This window comes from Crocodylus porosus, unplaced genomic scaffold (genome assembly GCF_001723895.1).
Source record: "Crocodylus porosus isolate Cpor-Errol unplaced genomic scaffold, CroPor_comp1, whole genome shotgun sequence".
In the NCBI taxonomy this organism is placed as follows: domain Eukaryota; kingdom Metazoa; phylum Chordata; order Crocodylia; family Crocodylidae; genus Crocodylus; species Crocodylus porosus.
The window spans coordinates 1,315,616-1,334,290 of NW_017728953.1; the positions used below are offsets into that span (position 1 = coordinate 1,315,616).

The 18,675-nt window shown below is 60.0% G+C and overlaps 2 protein-coding genes across 3 annotated transcripts in view; one reads left to right on the forward strand and one right to left on the reverse strand.

The window, feature by feature from the left end:
- ENDOU (endonuclease, poly(U) specific) overlaps positions 1–9,075 on the forward strand; it is a 10,995-nt gene extending 1,920 nt beyond the window's left edge. The window contains exons 1-10 of one of the 2 annotated variants that reach the window (XM_019556493.1): positions 196–902; positions 3,548–3,586; positions 4,953–5,087; positions 5,948–5,992; positions 6,620–6,791; positions 7,041–7,240; positions 7,602–7,715; positions 8,008–8,114; positions 8,291–8,433; positions 8,631–9,075. In XM_019556493.1, coding sequence (XP_019412038.1) covers positions 845–902; positions 3,548–3,586; positions 4,953–5,087; positions 5,948–5,992; positions 6,620–6,791; positions 7,041–7,240; positions 7,602–7,715; positions 8,008–8,114; positions 8,291–8,433; positions 8,631–8,745 — 1,128 coding nt within the window. In that variant the 5' untranslated portion in view covers positions 196–844 and the 3' untranslated portion in view covers positions 8,746–9,075. Of the gene's footprint in view, positions 1–195; positions 903–3,547; positions 3,587–4,952; positions 5,088–5,947; positions 5,993–6,619; positions 6,792–7,040; positions 7,241–7,601; positions 7,716–8,007; positions 8,115–8,290; positions 8,434–8,630 lie in introns of those variants that run through there. The other variant, XM_019556494.1, reaches the window with a different exon arrangement.
- A 6,728-nt stretch (positions 9,076–15,803) lies between these two features.
- NEUROD4 (neuronal differentiation 4) lies at positions 15,804–17,851 on the reverse strand. The gene has a single exon (XM_019556437.1). The coding sequence runs from the start codon at positions 17,849–17,851 to the stop codon at positions 16,853–16,855; it is 999 nt and encodes a 332-aa protein (XP_019411982.1). The 3' UTR covers positions 15,804–16,852.
- Between the last annotated feature and the right edge of the window lie 824 nt (positions 17,852–18,675).

Sequence of the window (18,675 nt, forward strand, 5' to 3'; positions counted from 1 at the left end):
CACACACACACACACACGAGCACATATAAATACGCATGCAAACCCACGCGCACATGCACAAGCACACGTGTACACACAAACAAGCACACACAAACGCACATGCACACACACAATGCACAAGCACATGCATACACAAACATGCACACGCATAAACACACAAGCACGCACACCCAGTGGACACAACTGGCATCTTGCTGCCCAGCTCTGGAACGGGCATGGCCCGGGTGGACCGGTCAGGCACAACTTGCTGGGCAGTTGCCTCGGCCGGTTCTTTGAGCACTCTCAGCTGCTATGGTGTGGACTGAGGTCCGTGTCATGCATTAGTCCTACTTAGTTTGCTGGAGAGGCCTTGAGTGAGAGCCTAGGGGTAGCCTGAAGAGCTCAGGGTCCAACCGGCAGAGGGTGGGGGGAAGCAAAGCCCCTTCCTTTGCTGTTTCAGCTGGAGCTGAGACCTGGAGAAGCTCAGTGACATCCAGAGAGTCCTGTCACAGCAGGTCCCGAGCCCAGACGGGCCCTGCTGGCAGCGCATGCCAACCTCTCACCAAGGCAGTGATGCCCCGCAGATCCTGGCACCTCCCAGGAGAACTTCCTCCCCTCCAGGACAGAGTGCAATGAGGCGGGTGCAGAGGGCTGGGTGTGGTGACAGGAATTACTGGCCTTCCTCGTCTTCCAGGCGGGACATAATTACTGGGACCAGCCGGGTTGTTGCTACAAGGGCCGCAGGTGCCACACCGCTCCTCCCCACAGCCTCGCCCCTGGGGTGGGGCAGGCACCCACATATACTGGGACAAGCCGAGGGCACGGCAGTTTCCAGAGCCTTGGGAACTTCAGTGTCTCTGGGATCATGAGGACCTGGATCCTTCTCGCTGTAGTGGCCGTCACCTGCTGCTGGGTCTCCGGCGGTGAGTAGAAGTGCTTGGCTCCGGGTGGAGAGCACAGCTGAAGGGGGAGGGAGGCAGTGAGGGCTGGAGGGGACTTCATGGGAATATGAGTCCTGCCAGGGACTGGATCAGACCCTAGGTCCGGTGTGCCCAGTCTCCTGGGTCACCCGGCAGCAGAGAGCGGAGGCTGGAAGGGGGAGTGAGTGGATCTGAGCTGGGTTCCCCCCCCCCATTCCTCTCTCCCTTGCAGCTTTCAGCATTTAAGGACTAGGTAGTTCTGCTTCAGAGGCTGCATCCCTCTCTCCCATGTGTGGGGCATGTCTCGGGGGCCAACGGTGCTGTGTGGGTTGTCACCTCCCTGCTGACCACCCTTGACATGGGGTGTCTGGCCGATTTGGCCTTTTTCCTCCCATCTTCAGAACATAGACTCAGAAAATGAGGGTTGAAGGGACCTCAGGGGGTCACATCTAGTCCAACCCTCTGCTCAAAGCAGGACCAGCCCCAGCCATGATCCCAGCAGCTCTGATCTGCCCCCTTTGCTGCTTCACATCCAACGGGCACTGTTGCAAACCCATTTTCCTCTGGCTTGTTTGCAAAGGGAGCGAGGGCTAGTAGACAGCAGCATGCAGCTGCCGTGCCTCGCTGAGTGCTGCTGTTCACCCTGTGACTGCGTGCTTGCTCATCAGATGACATGCTATGACAAAGCAACAGTAAGTGGCTGCATCTATTGCTCACGAAAGACGTAACAACCTGGCTCAACACAGACCATGCGGGCACAGCTCGGTCCTAAATAATCCTCCTCGTAACGTGTACAAGCGCCCCTCATTACTAGCTACACACACTGCCTCTCCGACGGGGCTCTAACCGCGTCTTGGAGCCCATGCATATTTTACACACTTTTGCCCAGAACCAGCCAGAAATTGCTTTCACAGATAATATGCGCTGGCATTTCAAGGAGCTGTCTTGGATGGGGGCATGGGTGTTGTGAGTGGGCAAATATGGTGGTTGAAGTGGGATTGTCTTAAGGCCGCACACGTCAGTTCGTGAAATCCACATGCTGGCTGTATCTGCCGTGGGTGTTAGCTTGCTGGTGTGGTCTGGGTATTCGCCAGGTAGGGATGGTTTGCTCTGTGCAATATTGCTTCTATCCCCTGGCTGAATGAATGACCAAAGCTTTCTGCCCCTTCTGTCCCTGCAAAAATGACCCCTGGCAGAGGTCCAGCCCTGGGCCCCTGTCTTACTGTCCTGTTTGTCCAAATTCCTAGGGCCTAAGGCCCTTGCAGCCCTTGTGAATGACCTATGTGCAGCCATGTCACCGTCTATCTGCTCTGGGTGCCAGTCTGTGGTCCCAGCAGCAAGGGGCTGTGTGTTGATCTGGCAGATCTGGACTCTCAGTCCAAATCATTTGCCATGCGTTGCTTTCCCTGCTGAATGGTGGGGGTTTGGCTCCCCACAATGGTGGTACACAGAGAGGACCCACCCAGCCCCCCATGCAAAATGCCTCTAGCAAACAGTGGATTGTCACCCTGATATGGTGGAACGGGGCAAGAGACCTTGCGAAGGGACATGCTGAGGTTTTGCTGCTTCGTCCAGCCTGGCCAGTCTCCCAGTGCTGACGCTGGGGTCAAGAAGAGGGTCTTCACCGCTGCACAATTTTGGTTCTAGACAAAACCTGGATTTCCGAGCATGCCGGGAACTTGGCAAAAGCTGCAGTTTCAACCCCCCCCCAACAAAAGTGGGGTCAATGACAAACGTGCATGTCTTCTCCCAGCCATGGGAAGGCGGCTCTGGGAAGAGGCGTTAGCCAAGCTGTCATGGAGCCAGGGCTCAGTTACTCAGCATCATGCCCTGGGCAATTCCTGGTATCTGCTGCTTGCAAAGCCTGTGGTGAGGAAAGGATTTGCGTATGGCTATGCTCTGGGAGGGACACCGTTCCCTTCCTGATACCATCAGCTGTTGACTTTTCTGTACCACACAGGGATTTGCCCCTTGGTGCCATACAGGGTAGTGCACACATTATTCCTGTTTGCAAGGCACCGGAGCTACCAACATTTGGATGAAGAGGTTTGGGGGTCTGGGACCTTGCAAAACCTCCTGGGTCTCCCTGAATTAAGAGAGCAAAACCACAGAGAAGCCATACAGGAGGGGAGAGCAGCAGGTTCAGCCAATGCTGCCCAGCCAGGGGTCTAACCTTGGTGTAGCCCTGGCATCAACACAGGGCATTGGGTCAGAGCCAGGAACATTGCTCTGGGGTCCTATGGGTGCACCGTTCTTCTCTGCCAGTGCTGGCTAGGAGATGAGCCCCAATCATCAGATCTTGATGGGCTGTAATATGTCCTGGCCAGGGCTGTGCCCCACCAGGTCACCTCTCTGGGGAGCACCAAATGAGCCAGGATCCGGATGGATTGAGCCTCCTGGGAGCCACTAAGACAACCAATTCCAGCCCGGAGGCTGATTCCTTGCTGACACGCACCCAGGAGGAGCTGCTTCTATGTGGCTTGGCCACATGTGGCTGGCCAGACATAAGAGCTGTTCTGTTTAAGTCTTTGGGTTTAATATTTGAGCATCTTTTGCTAGCCCTGAGGCAGCCGTGAGCAGCTGGGCATGAAGTCAGAGGCAGGTGGCGGTGGTCACACACTCATGGCTCTTTCTTTCCTTCTGTGCAGCCGCAGAGGCCGAAGAGGACGCAGAGCATGAGAGCACCGGTGAGTCCTGCTCGGAGCCGTCGGGTGTGGGGTCACCACAGCTTTGTGTCTATGGCAGCTGTGCTGGTTCTGCCCTGCAACCTGCCCCAGCCGGGGTCTCCTGACCTCCCTCCGATGGGCAGGGGGATTGGCATGCCCAGGGCCAGCCTGGAGGACTTGGTGAACCCAGGGAATAGGCCCTCAAAGGCCCCCTTGAGGGGCCTGGGACCATCCCGACAGCTCCCCTGGCACAGAGGCCAGCAACACTTCTGGGTGCAGCCTGGCAGGTGCCAGAGAGACACCCAACCCCAGTGACAGACTGGGGTGTTCCCCTGCACTGCCCAGGCTGGATTGCAGCCACTTTGGGGGCTATGCCCTGGGCAGAGCTGGGTCCAGAGGGGTCCAGCCTGCTGCTCAGGGCATCTCTAACCCAATGGCCCACCCTGGGCATCTGCGCTGCTGGCAGCAAGCCATCCCCAGGTTGTGAGGACCCTGCCCAGGCCCTGCCATCTCCCAGGGGAGCATGGTACTGTTGGGTGTAACAAAACACCCCTATCCAGGCTGCTACACACCGGGCGCATCTACATGTGTGCATTTACTGTGGAGTAACTGAAATTACTGAACAGTACGGGTGTGCGTCTGCATGTGCACACCCATACCGCACAGTAAATATAGCAACTTAGGCTGACTTGAGTGTAGATGTGATGCTTGCATCATGCAGGTATCAAATCTGTGCCCACTTAGTTACTGCACCGTAACACATGCGTAGACTCATAGAATGTCCCAAGTCAGGCCACGCACAGCATTCCTGTGTTTTAGTGCCTGCATGTGTAGACGCCGGCCTAGTCCCACTTGCTGCACAGTAACTTACTGCACAGTAAATTTAAGCCAGTGTAAATGCACATGTAGACACACCCACTGGCTCACAGAGGACCTCCCTACCCCTGCCTTGGGTGCCAGGGGTGATGCATAAGGGGTGCATATGGGTGCAAGTGTACCCCCTGAGTTTGGCAGTCCACCCCCTGCACTGCCCACCACCCCGCCATCACCACTGCTAGCAGCATCTGCAGGCAGTCAGCAATCCTCGCTTGCTGCCATTGACACTGCCAGTGGCGCCTGCAGGTGGTCACCGACCCCTGGGCGGCGCTTGCCACAGCCCAGCCCCCCCCCCACAACTGCCGACAGTGCTGGCAGTGCTGTAGGAGCTCCCACCATCGCCAGTGCAGCTCCAGCTGCCGGGGGCATGCGCCATTCATGTTGGGTACCCATGGAACAGGGCAGGGAAGATCCCGGTGAATCAGGGGTTGAACCTGGCAGGAGATTCGGGGGTGCACAGGGCTGCTGCTGTGGCTGACTGAACTCCAGCTCTGCTTTGCCTGCCCCCCAGGCCTGTACACGGCTCCAGACTCTTGCAAGAGACGCTGCCATGAGCGGTTCAACAAGAGGGACCCCTGTCACTGCAACACCAAGTGTGAGAAGTACCAGAACTGCTGTGAGGATTATTACACCTACTGCAGCCAGGGTGAGTGAGAGCCCGGAGCCCAGGCACCCCAGCCCTGCCCACTGCCCCCCATCATCCTGCATGGGATGGTTCCTGAGTCTGGTTTTGCTGCCCCCCGGCAGGACACGGAGCATGGGCTGGCTGTGTGCTGAGCATGTTCTCCTGTGTGAACGTGTGCATAAAAGTATAAAGAAAGGTGGGAAGGGACCTCCAGAGCTCACATCTAGTCCTGCCCCTGCCTGAGGCAACGTCAGCCCTGTCCAAACTGTCCCAGACATATCCATCATCTAACCTCTTCATACAGCTAGGGCTGCCAGGCTCTGGAATGGGCTCCCATGGGAGGTGATGCTCTCTCCTACCTTGGGGGTCTTCAAGAGGAGGCTGGGTAGATATGATCCCGGCACTCATCCCTGCCTGGGGCAGGGGGTCGGACCTGAGGATCAGTTTAGGTCCCTTCCAACCCTAAGCACCATGAAACTATGAAACTGTGAAACTCCCATCAACCCTGATGCAACACCAGACATCACACCCGAATCTGTCACGGGGGAAGCAACTGCCAGTGTCCTGTTGCTGTAAAAGGTTATTAATATACAGATCCCATAGAGAGGCCATGGCCCTTACTACAGGGAAAGGCAACACCCCCCCATCCATACCAATCTGATGGGGGGGGGGATTCCTTCCTGACCCCAAATACAGCATGGTTCTGACCCTCCAGCCAGGACCCTCTGCCTTTAAGGACACATGTATGCATGCGTGCTTATATGCACATGCGTGGGATGCTGCCTTCCAAGGAGCTGCCCACTGTGAGAGCCCTGCACCGGGCCCTGTACTCAATATATTGTGTCTGAGGGGGTGTCTGGTCTCCTTTCTCTCCTCATTAGATGGAAAACAGGAGGACAATGAGGCTGTACATGCTCACAGCTCTGGTGAGTAGCGAACATCCGGAGCTAATTGAGGTGTGTGACAGGGCACGGTGCCCCTGCCCCTGCCTCCCAGTCTCTAACCCTTCCAACGGGTCCTGACGGGGAAGGTCCATGGGCTAAAGTGTACACCCACACCCCCCACCTTGCACACACCCACCTCCCCCCGCCCCTTGGAGCTGGTTCCCTGCAGTTTCCCCTCATTTAGCTCCTGTCTAGGCGCTTGTACATGTTACGTGCTGCTTGCTGGGCCATGATGTGTGTGCATGAGGCCTCTCTCAGATGGGCCCTGACTGCCCAAAAGCAGATCCCCTCCAACCCTGATCTCACGGGCAGAACCTCTGTGCCGTGAGCATGACAGAAAGCAGCTGGGATGGGCTCAGGTCCACCCCAGCCATCTCCTAGGGGATGGTAGGGCTATCCCTGCTGGCATGGGCCCCTAGGGTATGGAGTCCCTCTGTGCCTAGGCCAGGCAGACGGTGCTCTGGAGGCAGGGGACCTGGCAGGCCCTGGGGAAGGACAGGACCCTGGGGGGTCTCCTCTGCAGCTGCACCCCCTGGCATGAATCAGGCCCCCCGCCCCCACCTGCAGCCCTGGCCCCAGCTCTTGACCACTGGTCTGCTTGCACTGCAGAGGGCTTCTCCCATGCCCGAGATGCCATCACCGACGAGGATCTCCTGAGCATCTCAGAGAAGCTGTACAAGGCTGACCACAACCGGGCCCAGGAGGCGGATGTCACCATCAACCTGCAGCACTTCGCCTCCGCCGGCCAGACCGACGACCAAGTGGACCGTTCTTCTGAGCCGTGAGTCCCCAGACCAGCCATGAGTCCCACGCAAAGGGCCATGCTACAGTGTGTAACAACAGTGTGTAACTCCATGGAGGCATCTTCTCTATGCCCTCAGTGAACGAGTTGTCGTCTACGATGGGGTGGAGCAGGGTCTCCCTGGTGCAGGGCTGGGACCTGAGGCCACTGGGGTAGATGCAAGCGTTGCAAGCTTAAGCGGTGATTCATTCATTGAGCCTCTCCACAACTCCATCGCTTCCCCTCCAGACTCTACACCCACGTCAACGAGCGCCTCTTCTCCAAGCCCACCTATGCCAGCTTCATCAAGCTGCTGGACAACTACCACCGCCAGACGGGCACAGGCGAGAAGATGACTGCGCAGCAGCAAGCGGAGCAGGACACGTTTCTCCGGGAGGCCATGAACACAGCCCTCATGAAGGAACTCTATGGCTTCCTCCACCAGAAAGGTGAGCGTGGCATGGGCTGGGCACGTCCCCATGGCGCTGGCCGGCCTGCCATCCATGTACCTGGCCTGGCAGCATGGCACGTGCCAGTAGTGGCTACTGCAGGTACCCTGCATCAGCCCTCTGTGGCCCCATCTGATGCCCATGGACATGGGCAGAAGGTCCTCCCACCTCCCTAAAGGCAGCATAGAGCTGGGAGTAGGGGGACGAGGTCTAACGAGGGGCCTCTCTGCAGTGTGGGTCAGTGCAATACCGGGATGGCTTTCTTTGTGCCCAGTAGGCCAAGACCATGGTCTGGAGACCCTGGGACATGTGCCCCGGGCGCCTCCCCCATCTCTGCTCTCACCCTGGGCTCTCTCGGCAGGTCGCTATGGCTCCGAGGAGGAGTTTGTTGCTGATCTGAAGGAGATGTGGTTTGGCTTGTACTCCAGGGGCAAGGGTGAAGGCGACTCCAGCGGTTTCGAGCACATCTTCTCAGGTACAGCCCCGAGCATGGCGGCCCTGGGGCACAGATTTGAAGAGGACAGAGAGACTCGCGGGAGCCTGCGAGCTGCTTCACGGGCTGGCCTGGGCGGGCAGGAAGCACCGGGGCTAGGGCAGAGGTGGCCAAGAGCCAGGGGGTGCAGAGCCATCTGGGGCTGTTTGAGCGCAGGGCTTCGACCCCACCGTGCCCCATGCTCTCAGGCTGGCAGCTCACGCTGCGCCCTGCCCGCACCCCAGCGAGGCTCTGTGTCTGGGGTTACTCAGGCTCCGTCTTGCTTGTACTCCAGGCGAAGTGAAGAAAGGGAAAGTCTCCGGCTTCCACAACTGGATTCGCTTCTACCTACTGGAGAAGCAGGGCCAGGTCAACTACTACAGTCACAACTATGATGGGCCGGTACGTACGGCTGCGGGCTGGGGTGAAGCCACCATGCTGCTGATCTCTGGGGCCCACATGGTGCGAAGAGGCACAGCTGGAGCCCCTTGGCAGGAGGGCATTGAGCCCCAGGGTGGGGGGCTGTGAGCTGAGTGGGAGACCTCTATGGCTCTGACGTCTCTGCCCTGTCCCCGCAGTGGACCTCGTACCCTGACGTGCTGGGTCTGCAGTTCAGCTGGGATGGGTTTTACAAGGAGGTGGGCTCTGCCTTCATCGGCTGCAGCCCCGAGTTCGAGTTTGGCCTCTACACACTGTGCTTCATTGCCCGGCCAGGCAAGGTGTAAGTACCTCCCCGCTGGCCCCCAGGCTTGCAGCCACCGGCACTTGCTCCTGTCCCAGGGCCGAAGGGCATGGCAGCACCTCTGCTCTCCCATGGGGCAAGGCTGGAGCTGCCAGAGAGGGCTGCATCCTAAACCCAGGTGCCAAGCACCCCCCAGTGCTCTGGCACCAGCCCCTTTCATTGCTCTCCTCTTCCAGGTGCCACCTGAGTCTCGGAGGCCAAAAGCTGGGCATCCAGACCTACACCTGGACCAAGTCCACCTATGGCAATGGCCGGAAGTACATCGCCACGGCCTATGTGACATCCCCGTGAAGGTCTCCCTTTCCCTCCCCCATTCATCCAGCTATCCCAGGAGGCTTTAGATGCTGCAGCAGACTCGGAGAGAGCGGCGCTGGGACGACCTTGCTCCTGCTGGCTGGGGGAGAGGGGGGAAAGGCTGTTCCTATCACCAGCGCTGTACTCAGGAGGGCAGGATCCTGATCTGGGGGGGGCAACCTTCTGCTGCGCAGGGTACAGGTCACCCCGTGAATCCCTTGCCACAGAGAGGAGGACAGAGGCTGGCCCGAGTCCTCGCAGGGGCAGCAAGGTGCCACAGGTCTGTGCAAGGCATTAAAATGAGAGGACACCCTCTGCAGGACTCGGCTCATGTCTCGGGGATGTGGTGATGGGCACACGCTCATGAGGATGGTCAGATCCCCACTTCTGAATTCATGGCTGGTCCATAGAGCACTGCCTGGCACCGCTGTGTCGTCCCAGGGCCATCTGTACCCTGGGGCCTGCTCCCTCCTGGCAGGGGGGTCAGGGATCCTGGGACTATTTGATGCTCGACGTCTTCGCGGCTTAAAACCGCAGTCTCTAAGGGCTGCCACCAGTTTTGGCGGCCAGCGTCTTAAAACATCAACAGAAACAGAGGTCCGGACGGGAACTGTTTGATGCTTGGCATCTTCACGGTCAGGGATGCTGGGGGCTGGCTGCATTTCTGGTTGTGGCAGGGCCCTGATGGGTCCTCCCCCACATGCAGCCAGCTCAGTGGGCACACGAGGGCACTCTCTGCCCACGAACCGGGCAGCAGGGCTAGTGCCCACAGCCCAGGGGATTGCAGGCCCTCCAGCTTCAGCCCCTGGCCCAGATGCCCCGACTTGATGTCAGAGACAGGGGTGGTGGAGGGCACTAGGAGCGATGGGGGCTTCCCCCAGCTCCGGGCTCTGGGTGCTACAAGCCTCTGCCTGCCTAAGGGCCCTTCCAGGGCATGAACCGATGGAGCTGCCCATCCCCTGGGTCTGTGCCAGGGGAGACAGGCGCCACGCTGGGCTCCAGCCTTCATCCCTGCCCAGCTGTGTGCCCTGGCGATGTGCTCTCCGGAGCCTCCCCCATGAGCCCCGCGACTCTGCAGGGGAGGTAGGGAGCTGCTGCCCCACACCCAGGTCTCTAGGGCTGCTCGGGGGAGTGGCAGAGCCACAGCCCTGAGGCTCTGGGAGCTGCTTGAGGAAGGGAACAGAACCTGCCCCGTGGCCTGGACCATGTCACAGCCCCCTCTGACCCTCTGCATCGCGGGCTGGGCAAGGCAGAGCGCCAGTGCTGAGCTGCAGGAGCCTCAGGGAAGGACACCCCCCATGGGGTGCCCACAGCTGCCCATTACCGCAGCATCTGGGTGCCTCTGTGGGCCATCGAGAGCTGCAGGCACAGCCGAGCAGACACTGCCTGCATTCTCCCAGAGCCCCTTGCTAAGACAGGCAGTGTCCATGACCAGGCTTTGGGGCCGCACACGGGAGGATGCATCCGCAGAGCGGGAATGGGAAAGAGGGAAACTGAGGCACGCAGTGGAGCTGTGACCTGCCCCAGGCTCCCCTGCTGCCCCCAGGCCCCGTTCAAATGCAAGGGCCCATGCGCAGAAGCGTGGGATGCACCCAGTGCTCTCTGCCTTGGCACCGCTGGCACAAGGCCGGCCCGCGGCCCACGGGCGCTGGGCACAGCCCTCCCCTCCCCTGCCTCTGGTTCAGCGTTGCAAAGCGGGGGTGTCAATACAACCCAGCCCAAAGAAAGGGCAGGGGAGGGGCAGGTGTCAGCAAGCTGACTCCGGGCCATCTGTTGCCAGCCAAGGGACCGCCAGGGCCTCAGCTCCGCGTCTGACAGGGGGAGCGGGCGCTCTCGGGGGGGCTCCCGAAGCCGCGTCCCCCACCTGAGCGCCGCCAGTCGGGGAATCTGCGGGGAGACGCGGTCCCTCTCTCGGAGCCGCTCGTGGGCGGGTTGCTCGCAGCTGAGGCTCTGGCGACGGTTGGGAGTGCGGAGCAGCCGGGCTGGCACGGCCCTTGGGAGCTCACATCCAGTCCAGCTCTGGGCCGCAGGCCCATGCTGTCAGGGCACGGGGCTGCCCGGAGAAACCTCCAAGGATGGAGATGCCCCCCGTCCTGGCGCCGGACCCCCTTGAAACCTCCGTTCCCTGCTGCCGTTTCAGAGAGCGGGAGAATCCCTGCCCTTGACTTGCAAGCGACGGTCTTGTGACTCCAGCCCGGGATGCGTCGGGGGTTTTATTTCTTTTCTGCAACAGGAGCAAACACGGATGAGTCCAGGCCTTGGCCTTCACAGCTGCCCCGCTGCTGCTTGCTCAGACATGAGCTCCTCCGAGCCCTGCCTGGGTGGGCAGCGGTCCCTGCTCTGGACTCAGTGGATGCTCCATTGGGACCATCCGAGCCCCCGAGCCATTTAAAGCCGATCTCGTTAACCCATCCCAGCGTCCTGATGGAGGGTCAGGAAGCATCTGGACTGGAGCAACTTTAATTGAGGAGCCTGTCAGTCATGAATCGCAGCCTTGGCCATATGGCTGTGCTCATGGGACCAGATCCCATGACATGGGGGACCGGACATGCCCTGAATCCCCAGGGGGCTGGAGGGAGAAGCCCGGTGCAAAGGGCAGGGGGCACGTGCCCAGCTCTGGACCCCATTTTCAGGCCTGGATGGTCCCACTGCCTTCCAGCAAGCCACAAAGCTGGGATTAGTCCTGTTCAAACGCTGATTAAACAGCCCCGGCCCCGACGCGCCGAGATTAAGCGGAGCTGTCATCGCGCCCATGCAGCGCGGCCCCATCGGTACCTGCTGCCTGGCCAGGGATCAGGCTGCAGCGCCCAGACTAGTGTTGCAATGGCCCGGTGTGCCGACCCAGCCATGCCCGGCAGGTGGGTGGCACCCCCGCAGCACCCACTCCGCTGAACGTCATGTCCTTCCTGGAGGGGCCTGCTGTGGGCATGAATGTCACCCTAATTTTTCCAACTATTTTAGTTGGTCTAATAAAACGTATCGGATTTACCCAAAAACCCTTGTCTGCTTAAGTCCTCAGACCAACACGGCTACAACCAATACATCTGAAACCCTGTCCCCGCGCCCCTAGCCGGCCAGGAGAGCCCACCCCTCCATGAAGCATGGCAGGCCAGGGCCAGCTGCTTCCCTGGGCTCTGGCACTGCCCCTTGGCAGGCAGATGTTGGACGCTCAGCCTCCTGTATGCACCGGGACCTAGGCCTGGATGGGACCCCTGGCAGGCTGCACGAGCTGCGCAGAGGGGTAGGGGGCAAGGGAGGGGGTGCACGGCCTGCTCTGGGCTGAGCAGATGCTGCCCCTAATCCCCGGAGCCGCACTGCCCAGCTTTGCAAACAGATTGAGGGGCTGAGCCGGAGCCAGGCGGGGGCTTAGGGCCGGCCAGCCAGGGGGGATTTGCACAGCCACCAACTCTGCTGGCCACTCCAGAGCGTGAGCTGGCATTCAGGGTGCCCGGGACCCATTTGGCCTCTGTGCCCTGCCAGGACTTCTTGCTCGGCCTGCGGTTACCCGCCTTTCAGGCCAGGGCCTGTCTGTCCAGCCAGGCTTTGCTGCACCGGGTTTAGGGCCTGTCTGTCTGGGCAGTGTCTGTCCTGCCCAGGCCACCAGCCCTGCAGAGTATGCCCTGTCTGGCTGGTCACAGGAGCACAGGGGTGGATGAGGCCTTCTCAGGTTGGTTTTCAGCTCCAAAGAGCCGGCCACACCCTGCGTCGTGCCGCGCTATCACAGTCTCAGCGGCTTTCCAGTCTGTCCCAGTGCCCCCAGCCATGCACGGTGCCGGCACGAGGAGTCTCTCCATCCGCAGCCTCTGGCTGGAAGTCTGTCCAGAAAAGCCTCTGCAAGGCATGGGCTCTGTCTGCTGTGGCTCCTGCCTGCTGCCCGGGCTCTCCAGCCTCTCCACAGATCGCTTTAATAAGCTCTGCCACTGAGACCCGCAGATTACAAGCCGCCTGGATGTTGAGAGTCCCGGCGCAGGTATTAGCGCCACTCTTGGGTAGCACCTGCGGATCCAGCCAGCGGCCGTTGTTTTGGGACGCCTGTTTGGGTGCATCTCTTAAGCAAAATCAGGGGGCGTGTTTTTGGGGTCAGCTGTCCTTCGTGCCCCCCGCCCCCTGCAATGGGGCTCCGTTCCCTGGCCCCTCTAGGAACCCACGGGCTGGGCAGGCCACACGTCTAACCCCAAGGCAGGGCATGCATCAGGGCAGTGGGCTGCATTGATGCCAGGGCCGAGTCATTTTAATGCCTGGGCACATATGCTCCATCACCCCTCATGGCGCTCTCTCCAGCAGCCTCCATAGCTGCCGCCTGCTCCAGGGGCAGCAGAGAAGCCCATTGCCCAAAGCTGCTGTTCCCTGTGGGGGGGGACAGAGACGACTAAGCCCCAAATCACGGGTCTGATAGTGCGGCTTAGTGGGTAAATCCGCGTGGCTTCCCGGGCTGGGCACATTACCGGCATGATCAGATTACAACAAGACCAGAATTACAGCATTTAATCCGGGCTTTGAGGGGGTTTAGCAATTATACAGCTGGGGCAATGAACCAGGAGCTGCGGGCAGGGCCAGCCAGGCCCCATAGAGACCTAGAGGGAACCCAGGAGTCCTGAACCTCAGTCCCCGCTTAAATCAGTGTCCCCCTAAAGGGAACGTGTCCACTGGCACACCAAGGGGCACCGAGCCTTCGAGACCAGCCCATCACATAGGGGATCATGGGCCAGGCTCCAGTGTTAATTACTCACTGATGGTAAATGAATGCAGTCGCTTGACTAAAAGCATTGCCTAGAGGGTACCCTCCCTCCACACACATCCTCAGACACACACGTGCATGCTCTGGCTGCTCCCCCTGACACACACACGTGTGTGCTCACTGGCTCCAGATGTGCACACGTGTGCTCTCGTGCATGCAGGCATCCCATGGGAAGCTGCACAGCTGCAGGCGGGCTCCAGGCAGGAGCAACTGGGTGCCAGGATGGGCTGGGGCCCGTCCTGGAGGCTGGGAACTGGGCGCCATGTCAAAAGCTGTTTCTCCTCAGCTGGCACGGGCCTGGGGTCCAGCTGCGCCACGCTCCGCCGGCTTCCCGGGGCCACGGCTGCCTTTGCAGCACTGGCTCATGGCCAGGACTTGAGCAAGGACCGCTCCTGATGCCCCATGCCTGCCCCTGCCCAGCAACACAGCCCCAGGCTGGAGTCGGGCAGCCGGAGCAGGGAGTATAGAAGCAAGGCATCATGCCAGGCATTGAGGGGGGCACAGTCACCCAACTCATGGCAACACAATCCAGTGAAGGGACTCTGCTGACTGGGGACCCCCCCAGCCAAGCCCCACAGCCCCCTCCCCTTCCTCCATGCCTCAGTTTCCCCAGATGAGGATGCAGGGGGCATTCAGCACCCACTGGCTGGGCAAAGCCAGCATTGGGGGGGCATCTAAAGCAGCTTTTACCCTCTGTTTGAGAGGCACTAGCTGCTCCCAGCCCCCCCAGAGAAAGCAGGGCTGGCAGGGAGATGGCTCGACACTGCCCCACACCCTTGGTGAGGTAGGGTGAGCCCTGTCCATGCCAGCTGGGGGAAGGGGGCATGATTTTGGCTCTGCCTCTCATGAGTTTCCTCCCTGACCCAGCTCAGCTCTGTGCCCCTGCAGCCCTCTCCCCTCTCTCAGCAGCCAGGCAGCAGCTGCCGGCTCCTCTGGAGGGCTCCGGCCCCCCACCTGCCGCCCTCAGTGTGTGGGGAGCGGAGCAGCTTGCAGGGATTAGGCATCGTCCGCGGCTCCCCTTGGGCTCGGCGCTGGGGCAGCAGGAGGTGAGCAGCGAGCCGCCGAGCTGCACAGGACACGTGTGCTCACGAAGCTGTGTCCTGTTGCCATGCTGGGATAGCCCCGTGAAGCCCCGGGAGCTGGGAACCCCATCCCTGGCACCCCTGGGTCAGACCAGGGGTGCAGAGGGTAGAGCAGCTGATCGGGGTCTAAACAGGGTATGGCCCTGGGAGCCAGGACTCCTGGGTCCCTCTCCTAGATCTGTCACACCTGGATTTGGGCAGCTGCATGGGGGTGTCCCGTATCAGTGTGAGATGAGGGCCCCCCCCAGCCAGTCCCTGGAGCATGGGCCTCAGAGCTGTGCTGGGTCCTGGGCTGGGTTTGGGAGCCTGGGAATCAGGACCCTTATCCCCAGCTCCTGTGTGACCCTCCCCTCCCTCCTGCCTCAGTTTCCCTAGCTGAGAAATGAGGGTAATGAGACCAGGACCCCTGGGTCCTGGATGAGCGCTGAGCTTGGGTGTTGTTAAGACAGGCTGCATAGGGCCTGTCATGTGCATTCAGCAGCTTGGGGCTTTTCAGGCTGGCACGACATCCTCATCATGCCAGCCAGTGTGCGGGGGCCTTGTGAATGGCCCAGGAGGAGTCACAGCCCTGGCATCCACTTCAGTCAAAGGATATCACCCTTCCTTGCAGACCCTTTCTGGGACAGGGACCCAGGAGTCGAGTCTCAAGGCCCCAGCCACTGGCCCCGGAGCTGCACAGCGTGGATGGGGGCAGTATGGGCAGGTGACCCCTGCCATCCCAGCCTTGGAGGTGCCACCCTCAATCCTGCTGATGGGAGCCACGTTTCTTCCTCCTACCCCAGCCCATCACGGCCAGAGCAGAGCCTCTGGGGTGCAGCCAGGAGGGGGATCCAGGGACCGGAGAGTGCCAGCAAAAGGAGGAGCTGAGGACAACCCGTGGCCCCCGTGACACCATCAGAACCAAGACCACAACTTTATTGGGGCCCGACAGGCGGCGTTGCTTCTTTACACAAGGACAGAAGACTTGCTCCCTGCACCAGTCCCGGCTGCACAACCAGGGACCTCTGGAGCATGACGAGCTCCCCAACGCTACAAAATTCCCCTAAAAAAATAGTGAGGCTTCCCCACCCGGGCCTCCCTGGAGCCGGCTCCAGAAAGAGCTGCCTGCATCTTCCTGAAAGGACTTGTCATGGTTATTGCTCGTATACAACTAGTTGGGGACAGGTGAGATGGGCACGGGCAGCGAACCAAGAGTGGCCCTGTCCTCAGCTTTGCCCGCAGGAAACAGCTAGGGAGAGAATAAATTAAATAAATAATGTCTAATAAATAATCCAGAACAACACACACATCGCCCACAAAGTGAAAACCTGACTCAACACCGATGGGGGGAACACATCCCACATTTCGGGGGAAACGCAAAGGAAATAAAGGAGAGGCAGTGAAATAAATAAGTGAGATGGCATCCGAAGGCCCCCGTGCTCATGTTTGCAAATGCCGGGCCTGGTCAATAGGCTGTGAAACAGCTGGCAGCGGGCGGTTGGAGGGTTTAATGCTGTCTCGAAAGTGCTGGGACTTTGTGCTTGCATGAGTTCAGGAGTCCTGAGGGTCAGTATTGGGGGTTTCTCTGCACGGCTGAGCTGAGTGCTTCTGCACGGGGTGCCTCCAGGGCCGTGCGGAGGGGATCGTGTCCAGCTGAATCAAGGGCAGAGGCTGGCGGCAATTGGCAGGAGACTCCACAAAGCTTTGCCCCCACCGGCTGGGTGGGTTCCTGCCTGATTCAGATGGCCATGGCTGTTGGCTTCCCTAGCCTCAGGAGGGAAAGCTGCCAGGGAGGATGGCAACTGGTCTGGAGAAGCCAACAGCATGGATGGCCCTTCTTGCACTACCACCCCCTTCCCCATCCATGGAGCCATGGCTGGACCTTGCAATGGGAGTAGCCTGCATATGGCTTGGACTGATGGAGGAATCATGCCTGGGGGCAGGAGGGGGGAGTGCTAGAGCCTGGACACAAGAGCCATTGGCAGAAGACCCCAAGCTGGGTGTCCTGCCAGAGCCAGGGGGTCTGGAGACATCTGCTTTGGATGCTCCATCAGGACCAGAAGTGACCACATACCATTGCCCACCCACGAGAGAGGAGGAGGAAAGGATGGCGGAGCTGTGGGGGCTGCTCTGGGCCAAGGAGCACAACAACAGACCGGTGGAGAAAAGCTGGAAGGTCCCTCATAGCGGCAGCAGCACCATAGGGAACAGGCCAGCTCTCTGGACCTTCCCCGGTGGGTTCCTGATGAAGCTGCATCTACGCTGCATGGCTGGGTTCCTCATGACGCTGAAGGCCTGGACCCTGTTACTCGCTAAACAGGGAGCTGAGCTGGGGCCCCGCCACGTGGGGGGGATACGCCTCGTAGCTCATGTCCAGGGGGATCTCATAGCGGGGCACCGCGCTCTGGAAGTGCGGCATGTGGCCGTGGGCTCCGGCCAGGCTCACGGACGGGTAGTGGGCCATGAAGGCGTAGGGCTTGTCCAGGTCTGGGGACCCATCCTGCTTCAAGGAGAAGTTCCCAGTGATACTGAGGGGTGGCGTGAGGGGGCCCTCATAGGGCGGGGTGGTGCAGTCTGGGGCGTGACCCCCAAAGGATGGGTCCACCATGCTTTTGAAGGCTGGAGGTTTTAAGTGGAGCAGGTGGGTTTCCATGGTCCCGTAGGGTGGGCTGGGCAACCCAGGGGACTGGTAGCTGAAGGCATGGCCGGGCACCGCCGACTCGCACGCCGGGGGCTTCTCCTCGGGCTTCTCCAGGAACAGGGCCTGCGGCCCCAGCTGCAGGCAGCCGGCCACTAGGTTGCTGGTGGGCTGGGACAGGCCTTTGCAGAGCATCTCCACGAAGCCCTTCCCTTCGGGCGTCTGCCCGCTCTCCAGCACCTCGGACAGAGCCCAGATGTAGTTCCTGGCCAGCCGCAGCGTCTCGATCTTGGACAGCTTCTGGGTCTTGGAGTAGCAGGGCATGACCCGCCGCAGGTTGTCCAGCGCGTCGTTGAGGCCGTGCATTCGGGTCCGCTCCCGGGCATTGGCCTTGACCCGCCGGGCTCGGAACCGCTCCAGCCGTGCCTTGGTCATCTTCTTCTTCTTCGGACCTCGCCGCTTGGGTTTGTCTCCGTTCTCCTCCTCCTCTTCCTCCCCCTCTTCCATGCTGTCGTTCTCCCTGGCCAAGCTGGCCATCAGCCCGTAGGGGCCCTGCCTGCTGGACTCATCCTTCATCTCCTCCTGGGAGCTCAGGGCTCCGTCCACCCAGGCCTGGGAGCTGACGAGCTCGGCCATCTCCTTGGCCTTGGCGTACGTCTTGGTCATCTCGCAGCTCTGCAGGGAAAGGAGACAACCAGTGGAGGTTAACACTGTTGCAGGGGCTCGCGTTGCACAGGAACCCACCAACAAGGATACTGAGGTTAAATATTAGGAAAAACTTTCTCATGGGGAGGGTTGTAAAGCACGGGAACAGGTTACCCAGAGATGTGGTGGCATCTCTATCCATGGAGCTTTTTAAGATGAAGCCCTGGCTGGGATGATGCAGTTGGGGTTGGTCCTGCTTGGAGCAGGGGGTTGGACTAGATGGGACCTCCTGAGCTCCCTTCCCACCCTCATTTTCTACGATTAGCAAGCATGAGGACAAACTCCCATCCTCAAAGGAAAGGCTGGACTCAGAGGCGAGGACTTCCACTCTGCAGATGGATTTGTAGATTGAATGCCAACCTCCTTCACGCACTAAGGCTGGTCCAGAGCCGTCGCTGCTCTGATCCTTTACATCTACACAGCTGCCGGCTTCCCGGTGAACTCTCCGGCCAGGCACGTGCTGTCCTGGCAGCCGGAGAACTCACATGCAAACCCCTCGAGGCACACATGCCCCAAGACACAAGTGTACAGTTGTAGTGGCACACGTACTTGAAAAGACACATCAAATATACACACGCACTCCCCAAACTCCCAGTCCACTCCCTGAGCTCAGGCATGTGGCACTCCTGAGGCACCAAAGGATAAAACCCATACCAGATCTACCTAGACTGGGATTCTCAGTGCACATGGCCTTGGCTGGGATGATGTAGCTGGAGCTGGTCCTGCTTGGAGCAGGGGTTGGACTAGATGTGACCTCCCGAGGTCCCTTCCCACCCCTGTTTTCT

What these genes read in the sequence shown, in the direction of transcription:
- NEUROD4 (XM_019556437.1), bottom strand. Translation starts at nt 17,851, where the DNA reads ATGACCAAGACGTACGCCAAGGCCAAGGAGATGGCCGAGCTCGTCAGC.